Here is a 13,036-nt window from a genome sequence, read left to right as displayed (position 1 = left end):
GTGCTCCATCCAGTCATCTGGGTGCTGCTTCTAAGCCCTTATATTTCTATCAGAGTCTCCACCCCAAATGCAATAGTGTGTTCACATTCTCCATGGGGCCAGCCCCCCTCACTGACACCGCCCTCCAGGGGGCGCCACCGGCCACAGGTGACCTCAGTCCCTGGTTCCATCAGACACCTCCTGTGTGTGTCCTGCTGTCTGTGCAGTGAATTTTTACACCAGAGTATGGGGGGAAATACATTTTATTGCTTTTTATCATTTGTGTACTCCTTATATTCTGAATTTATATAATTGTGCTGCCTCCTTTAAAGCTTGGTTTGAGTTACTTTATTTTCTCCTTTTTTTTTTTCTGCATTTACAGCCCCAGGTCCCAGTTTCCCTCCCCAGTAAGAACTGTGGGGGGTGGAGGTTACAAGCATGTGTAGCCCAGAGATACTGGGTAAAAAAAATCACCAGAGAGCGACTAGTTAAGAATGGATACATCCACTGAAATACAGAGCTAAGAGGAGCAGAGACCTGTTCGCCGTGTGTAGGGGCAGCAGGGGTAGTAGCAGGTGTAGGCTGCACTCTCAGGGTTAAAATGTCACCAATGAGTGAATAGGGTACAGAACGTGAGATCTGCTGAAATACAGTGACAAGGGGAGCAGAGGATGACACTGAGGGGTCTCATGCACGGAGTGACTGTCTCTGGGCTCCATGGCGTCCAGGCACCTTGGCTGCTGGGAGACCCGTCTGGCTGTGTCCTGACTGATGATCTGGGTCGTCCTGAGGGCTCAGAGCGCTCAGGCCAGCTCAGTGCCCAGCTCCCATGCAGCTCCGTCTGCTCCCTGCATCCACGGACACTTCCCACACTTGCCTGCTGGGCAAGGAGTGGGGACTTGGGGTTTAAATTTAGCAGCAATGCCCAGACTAAGAACACACATTCATTTGAGGTGTTGAGATTGTGGCTCAGTAGTATAACTGGCATTTTCTTGATGGACTAGGCAGAAATTTTTTCAAATTTTAATAAGCCATTTTGATTTCTTTTACTTTTTTATTCAATCCCAATGGATATGTAAATTCTAATAAAAACACCCTAAATTTTGACATCATCATCTAGATTTGGTTAAACAAAAACTAATTCGAAAGGTAATGGTGCAATTTGAAACACGCATGGCTGAGAGTTATCATGTTGGGTGTGAATACTTTTCTTCTATGATTAACTGTGTTCACTTCAAGCAGGAACGCATGGAATGTTATTCAACAAGAAGGAAGAGAAACTGACCTGATCTATGTGAATAAAGATAAAATAGCATTCAGTCTCTTTATCTAAATTTCTCCCCAAGACCTTTTCCTCGAGGACGAGTCCACTTATCTTTCCTAGGAAGAGAATTATTTCCTTTGCCCAGCCAATGTCCCACCTCTCTTCTCTGCTGCCCTTGTCCCCGCTGAGAAATTCAAGGTGGCACCTGAAGCCACGCGGACAAGCCATCACGTCCCTCTGGTCTCTCAGTCATACGGGGATGTCTACGGGGCTAAGTGTCTAATTTTACTCAATTTCACCTGTCTGGCACTTCTTTGAATATTCCCTGGCTGAGAAAACCCTGATGTATGGGATTGTTGGGTTATATCTCTAAGTTAGGAATTGTACTCTGAAAATAGTCTCAAGCTACAGTTAGGAATACCATGTTCAACCTCTCCCTTTATCATTATTTAAATGGTAGACAAAATCTCTGATAAAGCTAAGGTTTTACTACGTATAATATGAGAATATTATTAGGGGTCCTCTCTGGTGGTGCAACACCATGATAAAGCACAGCTCTACAACGCTAGCAGCAGCTGCTGCTGTAGGAGTCCATGCTTGGCCCAGGAGCTGACCCACATGGCCAGCAGACCTCTCCTGACCCGCCCGCTGGTCCCCTCAGCAGTGTGCTTTGTTGATCTGCCTGTTCTGCTCCCCACTCTGTCTCTAGTGAATCCTCTCACTGCAAATGCACTTCTGGCCTGCACCCCACTTCTGTATGCATAAATAAATCTTTTTTTAAAAAAGTTAAAACTTGGATTTTCAGAAAAAGCAGTACAGTTATACAGAAAGAAGTCTTTAATTTCTTTATCTGCAAAAAGGGTTAGTTGCTCTGAAAGTCTGCTGTAACTGGGTATAACAGGCACAAAGAGTCTAAAATTTGGTATCATTTTACTCTTGGATTTGGTTAACTTTTTAAAATCTAATTCTGTCAACACTTGTGAGGTTTTATGTGCTCGACTCAAGTACAGCAGAACCTGGAGGGCATAATGGTATCTCTCCGCTTCTAGTATAGGCCCCAGAAAGGCCCTGTCCACTCAGGATTTGTGAAAGAAACAAACTTCAGTGTTCCTAGTCTCCTGAAGCTTCTTGATGTGATAATAAAAACCTCAAAGGCCCACAAGGGCTGGTCCAGCCGCAGCATTGATTCATTAAAGGAATGCCGGGGTATGAGGCGCACACTGGAGGCCCAGGTGAGAACCACAGACAAGACAGAAACAAAATAAGATCACAGGAAAAGCTAATGCTAGGATAACTCTACCTGCCTTCCAGCATGTTCCATGGCAGGGTCCCTTGTTCTGGTAGAGAAATGTCTCCAGAGCTGACCCAGAGGCTCTGGATCTAGGCAGCTGTCCAGAGACAGCACTGCCTCCTGGTGGCCACGGCTTCCTTGAGTACCCCTTGGGGGGGCCCCTATGCCTAGGGGAGGCCCGGTTTCCTCATCCCCAAGCAGCAAGGAATTCTGACTCCAGCTCAGAGTCTTTCAAGTGCTCACTCACAGGAATCACCTGAGCTTTGGGACCAGCCCTGGGCCTCCCCTTCATTGCCCCTTAATTGGCTCCTAACGGGCTGTGGGTGTGCCGGGTTCTCCCCAGGCCTGTGCTTTGGGGCAGCAGAGGCCGCCCTGCCCCCCAGACAGACAGGTGCCCTGGGCCACAGGACAGGGGCAGACACCCTGTGGGGGCAGGAGCCCAGGAGGACAGGGACACCCCACACCCCTACTCCCCTGGGGCTCTGGGTGGGTCCAGGCCTGAGCAGGTGCAGGGGGCAGTGATGAGCTCGGGTCTGGCTCCCCTCACATCCTGGGCTCAGGCCCTGGCGCTACTGACCCCTACCCTATGTGCAGGATGCACTCCTAGGACTGTGGACGCTGCAGACCCAACCAGAGCACAGGATCCTGGGCCCTCGGCTGCCCCCACAGAAACTCACAGGGACACAGGGACACTGGGTGAGGAGACCCAAACCACCTCAGCAATGCCTAGAAGCCTCAGGACTCAAGTGAGACTCCAAGGTGACAGGAGCGTGACGATAGGACGGTGAATCAGGGGCCAAATAGACCAGGGGTGGTGGGGAGGGTTCCCAGGTTCTGGTAGTGGCTGGTGTCTCACAGGGAACTGAGTGCAGAGATTCAAATCAACCACAGCAAACCCTGAAATCCTATTACAGAAATGAGGTTACTTTGAGATGAGGAGTGGGGAAATGGGCAGAGGACTCCAGTGGAGAATAAAAAGGTTCGTGAGCTGTGATGGCAGCATGCATGGGCGATACTCATCTCAGGAGGGGGGACCATACACCCCTAAAGCATGTTCAGTGTAGTTAATCATTCTTAACTCAAAGCAAATAATTATGGATGTATGAGAAAGAAAACTATTACTAAAGGATAGGAAAGGTGGAGACCTCCATGGACCCACCTAGAGGAATGGGCCTGCTGGGAGAGGTGTGGGGGTGAAGGGGCAGGGTCTCCTGTCCTCCTGGGCTCCTGCCCTCACCCAGTGTCTGCCCCTGTCCTGTGGCCCAGGACACCTGTCTGTCTAGGTGGGCAGGGCATTCTGTGATGACTGCAAATGCTTCGCATGTCCATACCAACCAGCCGGTTCTCGACATGGAAAACAATTTTCATCAAAGTTCTATATGACACCAAATGAATAAGCAACAGAAGAAAAATGCCATGGACACATCAACATTTAAAATTTCTGAGCATCTACAGAGACAGTCAGTGGAAGAATCCTATGGAGAACGAAAGGAAGAAAATACTTCCAGAACATCTTTTCATGAGGGCTAGGAATGCAGATGGAGAAAGAGTCTCTAAAATTCAGCAAGAGAAAGGGAAACATAACTGGAAAATTGTGAATATACTTGTTGAATATTTTCCCCAAAGACATATATAACCAGTGAACAATGACAGGACCCCTGAGCTCTCCTGCGAAGCCGCAGAGGAGTCTGGCGTCCCACGGGCCACACACATGGACTCCAGGACCCGCTGACCGCAGCACACAGGGGCCTGAGCCAGCCGGACGCAGGGGGTAAGGGAGACACATGTCAGGGCGCTCTGGGGAAGGGAGGGCTCCATTTAGACATGGGAGAGCAAAATAATTGCACAAGATGTCATGAGCTATATAGTGATGATAATATGAATATTAACCGAACTTGAATATAAATAATATGGACAAAGCCGTATTACACTAAGGTATAATACAATACACTAAGATGTATTATTCTAATTCAACATTGCCCGTATGCTGAAAGTGGAGTCCTGATGTATAAATGAAAACATGGCCACGCGCTCCATTTCCAGTAGGAGAGACGCCCTTCACCCTGAGTAAACGCGCCAATATCAGCGTGAGCCACTGGACCTTGGCTGTAAAAATGACCTGTCAGTAAGGCACTTGCTCCGCCTGCGCAGGCGCACAGCGGCACACCCGAGCGAGGCCCCGCCCAGCCCTGGAGGACACGCCTCCTCCCACCCAGACGGCGGGGGGCTTGAGAACCTGCGGGTTCAGGTCTGGGGGTCCTGTGGGGCCAGACAGAGGGGGAGCTCGGAACCCACGTGGCCACACCAATGTCCCAGCGTCATGGACGGGCCCCTTGGTCACAGGCAACTCAGCTGGATGAAGGGTCATCATGACCAGTTATTGAAACAACCCTTTTGATACTTATGTTGAACGATTCTGAAATACAAAAACTGAACAAATTGCATGATCAAAGGAAGCAAGAAAATCACTCAAAAATTTCAGTAATGAGACAGAGTGTGGTTCCCCTGCATGTTGTACACACTGTACAGGGTCAGCGCGTGACAGGTGGGGACACACCTCTGTGGAAACTTTCCTGTGAACAAATCACTGAGACAAGCAGTGAGTCACCCCCGTCTACAGAAACGGCTCTGCCGCCCCCGGGCCTGAGGCCTGTGATGCCCACAGAGACCAGCCCTGCACCCCCAGGCAGGAGCCGGCCCCTGCAGCCTGGTGTGGACTCAGCAGGAGCCTCATCAGGTCTCACGTCCAGCAAAGGGCACAGCAGGGGCCTCAGAGGACAGTGGTGCCAGTCTTAGGATCTGGTATTTCCTAACTACTCAATATAGAGTGTGCAGGACCCAGGTGAAGCTGGGGAGGGTGCAGACTGCATGGATGATCTGGTCAGGGGTGTACAGGGGTATTACAGACAGAAAGGTGCCTGACACATGGGAGGAGGGACAGACCTGCTGGGAGGACTCAGGTCGCAGACGAAACTGCAGGGAGGACTCATGGCCTGGCCTGGAGCACTCCTGCCTTCCACAAATCTCCTTTGGTTAACCCAACTGCCCAAGAGGCAGATATCAGGCTGAGAAATGAGGCTGCAGCAGGTGTGTGGACTCTCCCCCAGGGACCCCTGAGCAGGGAGGCCCAGACCCAAAGGCCTCAGCTCCTGACAAACAGGGGCTCTGGGGCTCTGAGGCTCTGAGCTGGAAAGGGAGGGGCACACCGCCCCCTGGTGGGGACAGGGGCACTGCAGCCACCACACCCCCCCCACACCCCCACACCCCCCCCCCCCCCCTCCTCACAGACACAAGCAGTCAGGGCCTGTACAGCGGCTTTTATTCTGGATAAAAGGGCGCAGCAGGGCAATTCAGGGATCAGTTGTGAGTCATGATGTCGTCGATCCAAGGTCTGAACATCGAGACACGAGTGGTCACAAAGGGCCTCCCAGTGGGGTTGCTTCTATAGAAAAAGGACAAGATGCCCACCAGCGTCCAGGTTCCCTTCTTGGGGCAGACCAGCGAGCCACCAGAGTCGCCCTGTGGGAAGAGAAGTATCTGTCTGCACACTGACAGGGCTCAGAGCCCTGAGCGCCCACACTGGACCTGTCAAGATTTGGCAATAACTTAGGGTGGGCTGAATCCCAGAGGAAGCCCCGCTTTGTACAAAAGTCCTGGTGGGAGGAGGGGAGAGGGTGTGGCTCTTGGGGTCTGTAATGAGGAGTCTCCCTGCCAGAAAACCCATCTGGGAGGCACCCCCTCTTCTAGGAGACACATTATCTGTAGTGCGAGGTTCATGGTGGTGTCCACTCGAGAACACACACCCAGGGACCAGTGTGCTGTATCCTAGACAAGAGAATGCCACAAGCCTGCTGGGGGGACAGAGTGAGAGCTGTGATGGAGCAGTACTTACACTGTAGAAGCTGACACCTTCGACCCCAGCACAGAGCATGGCGTGGGGGCTGAAGCCAGGCCAGAACTTCCTGCAGGTGGCCACGGACAAGATGGGCACTGTGGCCTCCTGCAGCCGACTAGGGCGATTCCTGCCTGTTCACAGAGGACCAGTATGGGCCAGGGCCCACATCCCTAGCCCATCCTCATGGTGGGCCAGAGAGCTCACGCCACAAGCCCTGTCGCCCTCTCTGAGTCATGACCAGCCCGGCACTCTGTAGTCCTTAGAACCTCCAAGGGCCTTCGGGTCCCAGACTGGGTCAGGCTGACTTTGCTCCAAGCACAGAGAAGAAACAGCCCTTCCTGCACAATCTGGGGTGGCCTCAGCCTACCTGCACTGGGGTAGGAACAAGGCCAATGCTCCTCCAAAAGGGGACTGGTCTCCTGAATGGACACACCACTGCCGTGGTGACTGGCATGGCTTTCTCTGCGCCCCTTCCTGGCCGCTCTATCCTGGCCAAGGAGGGGCCTAGCCCAGGGGATGTCAGGGCTCCAGGGAGTTACCAGGGAGGCCCCAGGCAGGGACACCAGCCAGGGCTGGACGTATCTGACCACTAGAGTCACGCTGGCTGGGCCAAGGCCAGACAGCAGGGTGAGTGTGGTATGCCTGCTGTAATGGGCTGTGGATGCCACAGACCAGTCAAGGACAGCCTGTCCTTGGGCCCAGGCATTTCTGAGGTTGTCATTAAGACGGGGTTGTCGAGATTCTGATACACCTAGGATACTGCTCACGTTTGGGCAAGCCCACACAACAGAGCCCCCAGATCCTTCTTACTGTTCTGAGTCCTGACTGGAAAAGCCATGGTCACTCACCATTAGGGTACCTGAACCCCCAGCCTGTAATTTTGCACCAGGTTCCAGGAAGGAAGTAGTCACCAACACTGGGCAGGGGAACAGGGGACACTGAGCGATAGAAATGAGCGGGTGAGGCCAGCTTCAGCAGGGCGATGTCACTGTAGAGACTGTCCAAGTTGAACCTGGGATATCTGAAAACCTGTGGGGAAGGATACGGATGAGGAAGGGAAGCCGAGTGTACTGAGCAGCCTGCTAAGTGAACGAAGATGAAGGGAGACCACGAGAAGAACTGAGGCCGTCTGTGACTCTAGTCTCCCATCAGAAGGGTCTTCTCTGCTCGTGAAAACAAACCCACATCTACCTTCAGGGCTCCATTGGTGGATATGAATTACCTGGGCAATCTTCAGAACCTCAAGGTTTGCTTCAGAGGTGTTTAATTCAAACAACCCAGTCACAACTCGCATAGAGGTCCTAGAAGGAGCAGGCTGTAAGCATAGAGGGGGAGACCACCAACCTCCCCCCTGCATAGGCCTTTCTGGGCCTCACGTGATATTGCAGTGGGCGGCGGTGATCACCCAGAACCTGTCGATCAGGGAGCCCCCACACTTGAAGCGTCCAGTGGAAGTCTGTAGGAGGAAGGGAAGGTATATATCCCTAGGATTTCAGTCACAGCTACTGGGGTACAGTCCTGAATCCTGAGGACTCTAGCCCACCATGACCCCACTCAATAGCAGAGTCCTCTCACCTGCACAGATACGTGCCAGGGCCAGGCACCAGGACGAGCGTCCGTCCCATTGATGATCCTGGGTGTAATGCTCAGCTCCGGGTCACTGTCAGGGGCCCCAGAGCCTGGGGTCACGGGGGGAGGGGAGGGGAAAGTCCAGTCAGTCTGCAGAAACCTGCTTGCACCCTCAGCCAGCACAGCACCACCCACACTCCCTCCTGGCACCCAGCACCTAGACTGGAGGACACAACCCTGCCTGCTTGTCACCCACCAGGGATGCAGAGGGACAGGCGAGAGGAGCAGACTCAGCGGAGGAATCACTGCCACCCCCCATCTCCCTGTTAGAACCTCAGCCTTCTCTGACTCTTTCAGGCTCATTTTCCTTAGGTAATGGGGAGCAAACACTGCTACTCACATCTCAGACTTACCAAGCTTTGGTCAAAATTATGGAATTAAGAATAGTGAGCCACAGGCCACTTGTAATCTCCCTATCTAACTATTTCATTGTGGGGTGTGACCTGTACCTACTCACATTGCTGGATCCTCTGCCTATAACTAAAGTTTTGTTTTCATTTAATAAGAGAGGACACTATCATAGAAAACATGAAAGAAACAACAAAGAAAATTGGGATAGGATTGTCCAGAACAGGGAGGGCACGCAGGGTCCTTGACATGCGCACAACTGGGTCAGGAAAGAGGATACCCAGCAGCCCCAGGTGTGTGAGAACTTGGCCATAGGAAGAATGGAGCCAGTCACTCCCAAGGCCCCCAGGCCTTGCTTCAGGTAGCATCTGCCCCTGCCCTAGTGACAGGGACACAGCCAGGTCACTCTCCCTCAAGCTTGTATCTCCAAACATGTCCTCTTCTTCTTTTCTTATAAAAGAAAAAAACAGCAGCTGGAGCTGTGAGCAGCGCCCCCTGCAGAAGCTTCATAGCAGTGCAGGGGGGCTGGTCCCTGTGCAGGGAGGGACCTGAGATCTTCACCCCAGTGTGGACAACAGCTGTGATAGGCACAGGGAGGGAATACAGAGAGGGGCTCCCCTATGGAGCCCCCAGTTCTGGATGAGCCCCAGGGGTGAGTGTGTGAAGCCTGCACAGAGTGACAGGCAGGGACTCAGCAGAGGCCCCTTCCCGGGGGAGGGAGACCGGACAGGGGGTCTGCTGAGCCTGGTGGGGGTGTCAAAAAAACATAAAACAAAAACAAGACCTTACTGGAGACCTGGGAATGTTAATATTTGCTAAATCCTGAGCACAGTCCTAGAGTGTACATAGTACGGTAATAGTTTTTCTCCATTTTGCTGTTTTGTCATTAAATAAATTCTCTGAGAGAAGTAATTCTTATGGTCAGAATTACTGACCTCTGACATAAACCTGAGCCACTTTCTGGCTTCTTCCTCTATTCTCTGACATTCTGCCCCACACTGAGCACAGCTGTGAGGGATGAGAAGGTCCCCAAAGTCCACTCTCCTCCTGCAAAGTCACTGACTGTCTGCTCTGAAGTTATGGGGTCAGGTGAGGGGTTCAAAACTTCCCGTGGTTACAAGGCCTCACCCTTGGAAAACTCTCATTCTCCAGTGGGGCCTGATGTGATGTGCTGCCATATCAAGGCCTTCCCCACTCTCCTCCCAGGCCCGGCTAATGCCTCAGACCCCAACACTCACCTACAGAGAGCCCGATGAGGGTGAAGCAGGAGAGGAGCCAGAGGAAGGCCATGGTGAGCGGTCAGGGAAGTGTGTGCTGCCTGCCAGGGGGCTCCCTTTACAATGACTGGAAACCTGAGGTCCTGCCCAGCCCCCGGGGTCTTCCCTGACCTGAGGCCTCCCTCCCATTGGTTAAACCGGTCCTGGGCAGCTCATTCCCAGGCACCCCACCACCAGGGAAAAGGGCAACTGCCTGGCTCACTGTCAGCCAGCAGCCTCAGCAACCCCTGGGGGAAGCTCCCAGCTGTGGGCCTTGGAGGCCCTGGTGCCCTCATGAGGCGGTGGGTGCTCAGCAAAGACTCATCTAAGGGACCCTCACCTAGGGCACCCAGAGTCAGCACCCAGGACTTAACAGAACCCAGCACCTCAGGCTGCTTCTCTACCTGCTCAGGGAAACTCCCTGAGGCCAGAGACTCACAGCAGGCCCAGCCCCTCAGGAATGTGCCTCTGAACCAGCCCAGAGATGCAGCTCTGGAGCTCAGGAGGGCAAGTCAGGGTCTCACTGGCTCAACCCAATTCCTCTTTCCTCATAATTCACAATGAAATTGACTTGTCCTTACAGGAGCTTCAGTTCCTTTTCATGTGTAACTTTGGTCCCCCCAAAATGGCCCATTGAGCGCACAGGTCAGTACTGATTCAGAAACAAGGAGACAGACAGGGAAGTCAGCTGTGGGGATGCGTGTCCCTGGGAGGCCCCTGCTGAAAGAGGGACAGCGGGACCTCAGTGCCCAGGACACAGGCCTGCCGGGGCACCCAGCCTGCTAAGGACACTGGCCAGGTACTTAGTCAGTCTCTCCCCGAGTCTTCACCCAGGCACATAATGACAAGAGCGCTCAGGTAAGCATACCTGGCAAATGCTTGAATATAGTTCTTGAATGTTTTTTCCTAAGAAATACTATGACCAGTCAACCATGATAAGACAACTGACCTTTGCTGAAAAACGCAGGAGTAGTCAGGTTTCCATGGGCCACAGAGACACATATACAAGGACCGGCTGATCTCAGTACACAGGGTCCTTAGCCAGCGAGGCACAGGGAGGGAGCTAGGGAGACACGTGTGAGGGCGCCGTGGGAATGTGGGGACACTACTTAAACATGGGAGAACTTTGGGCCTAAGGACACGCCTCCTCCCACCCAGACAGCAGGTCAGCGTGTGACAGGTGGGGACACACCTCTGTGGAAACTTTTCCTGTGAACAAATCACTGAAACAAGCAGTGAGTCACCCCCGTCTACAGAAACGGCTCTGCCGCCCCCGGGCCTGAGGCCTGTGATGCCCACAGAGACCAGCCCTGCACCCCCAGGCAGGAGCCGACCCCTGCAGCCTGGTGTGGACTCAGCAGGAGCCTCATCAGGTCTCACGTCCAGCTGCCGGTCACAGGGAAGCAAAGGACACTTGGGGGATATGAGAGGACAGTGGTGCCAGTCTTAGGATCTAGAAGCTTCCCAGCTTCTTAATATAGAGTGTGTGTGCAGGACCCACATGAAGCTGGGGAGGGAGGAGACTGCATGGATGAACTGGTCAGGGGTGTGCAGAGTGTAATAGACAGAAAGGTTCCTGGAGCATGGGAGGAGGGACAGACCTGCTGGGAGTGCCTGGGGCACTCCGGCCTTCCACAAATCTCCTCATTAATTCAATTGCCCAAAAGGCAGAGACCATGTTGAGACATGAGGCTGCAGCAGGTGTCCTCCACTTTCCCCCAGGGGCCCCTGAGCAGGGAGGCCCAGATCAAAGGCCTCAGCTCCTGACAAACAGGGGCTCTGGGCTCTGAGCTGGAAAGGAAGGGGCACGCCACCCCCTGGTGGGGGACAGGGGCACTGCAGCCACCTCCCCAGGCACAGACACACAAGCAGTCAGGGCTCTGTGAAGAGGCTTTTATTGGGGATAAAGGGTGATGCAGTGAGAGTTCAGGACTCAGTTGTGAGCCATGATTTCCTCAATCCAAGGTATGAATGTAGGGACACGAGTGGCCACAAAGGGCCTCCTGGTGGGGTAGTTTTTACCAAAAAAAGACAAGATTCCCACCAGCGTCCAGGTTCCCTTCTTGGGGCAGACCAGGGAGCCACCAGAGTCACCCTGTGGGAAGAGAAGAACCTGTCTGCACACTGAGAGGGCTCAGAGCCCTGAGCACCCACACCGGATCTGTTATGAGTTGGTAAGAATCCGGGGTGGGCCTGAATCCCAGCCAGAGAAACTCCACTTCTGAGGAGGCCCCGCTCTGCACAAAGGTGCTTGCAGGAAGGGGAGTGGAGAGTGGCTCCTGGGGTCTATAAACAGGGGGTCTCCCGGCCAGCAAACCCATTTGGGGGGGCTCCCTCTCCCCTAGCAGACACATTATCTGCAAATCTGGGTCTTGGTGCTGTCTGCTTCCAGGACACAGTCCCAGGGACCAGGGTGGTTGGGTCTGGGGTTAGGTGGATCCCACCAGCCTGAGGGTGGGACAGAGTGACGGCTGGGTCGAGCAGTACTTACACGGTAGAAGCTGACACCTTTGACCCCAGCACAGATCATGGCGTGGGGGCTGAAGCTGGGCCAGAACTTCTTACAGGTGGCCGTGGACTGGAGGGGCACATTGGCCTGCTGCAGCCTCGCAGGATGAACACTTCCTGTTGGCAGTGTGACAAGCCGGGGTCATGACCCTCACCCTCCTAGTCCATCCTGGGTGGATTAGGCCAGTGACCCTGAGTGTAGCCATCCCAGGGTCCCCTCTTCCAAGAGCAGGACTGGAGTCTGCTGAATTACCCCGCACAGCTAGTGCTTAGAAGCTCAGAGGGGCACATTCCTGAAGGCCCTCATGGGGGTGACTTTGCTGCATGCACCAGTGAAGACACAAGCCCTGCCTGCCAGCCTGGAGTGGCCTGGGCCCTGCTATGCACATTCGGGGGGTTCAGGAGCTGTGTCTTCCACCCCGAAGCAGGGGACTGACATGCCCCTGGTTTGAGACCTCTCTGGGTTGGGGGTGCAGGACAGTCCTTCTCTGCTGTTGCGCTGGGTAATAATAGCCTGTAGCCCAAGCCGGGGAAGGACAGGATTCCAGGTCCATAATCAGGCAGAGCCAGCCCAGGGATGGGCCACCGGACTGCACTCTCAGGACCCATGACTGCTTCGAGTCCTGACAGCTACCAGGGCTGGATGGACCACCTCCATCATGTCTGGGGAGACTCAGGTTGGGCAATGGGGGGTGAGCGGGAAGTGCCTGTTTGGAATGAGCTGTGGTGACAGAAACTGACAGTTTGAGGACAGCCTGTACTTTGTTGGGAAATTTGGTGAGGTTGCCAATGAGAACATGTAAAGATTCAGACACATCTAGGACTAGTTCATTGCAATCCCGTAAGCAGAGCCGTCCGGGTCCTTC

At 53.6% G+C, this 13,036-nt stretch overlaps 1 protein-coding gene across 1 annotated transcript in view; it reads right to left on the bottom strand.

The window, feature by feature from the left end:
- Window positions 1-5,891: 5,891 nt before the first annotated feature.
- The window catches only part of LOC101625277 (transmembrane protease serine 9-like), a 20,556-nt gene continuing 13,411 nt past the window's right edge, over window positions 5,892-13,036 (bottom strand). The window contains exons 8-15 of the mRNA XM_012730465.1: window positions 12,154-12,287; window positions 10,003-10,066; window positions 8,005-8,108; window positions 7,806-7,885; window positions 7,652-7,730; window positions 7,278-7,458; window positions 6,427-6,560; window positions 5,892-6,053 (exon numbers count right to left, since the gene is read on the bottom strand). Of these exons, the coding sequence (XP_012585919.1) occupies window positions 5,892-6,053; window positions 6,427-6,560; window positions 7,278-7,458; window positions 7,652-7,730; window positions 7,806-7,885; window positions 8,005-8,108; window positions 10,003-10,066; window positions 12,154-12,287 (938 nt within the window). The remainder of the gene's footprint in view (window positions 6,054-6,426; window positions 6,561-7,277; window positions 7,459-7,651; window positions 7,731-7,805; window positions 7,886-8,004; window positions 8,109-10,002; window positions 10,067-12,153; window positions 12,288-13,036) is intronic.

This window comes from Condylura cristata, unplaced genomic scaffold, assembly GCF_000260355.1.
Source record: "Condylura cristata isolate star-nosed mole 26May11 unplaced genomic scaffold, ConCri1.0 scaffold00028, whole genome shotgun sequence".
Lineage (NCBI taxonomy): Eukaryota > Metazoa > Chordata > Mammalia > Eulipotyphla > Talpidae > Condylura > Condylura cristata.
The sequence above is the reverse complement of the archived record's forward strand: the minus strand, read 5'-3'. Positions and strand labels throughout refer to the sequence as shown.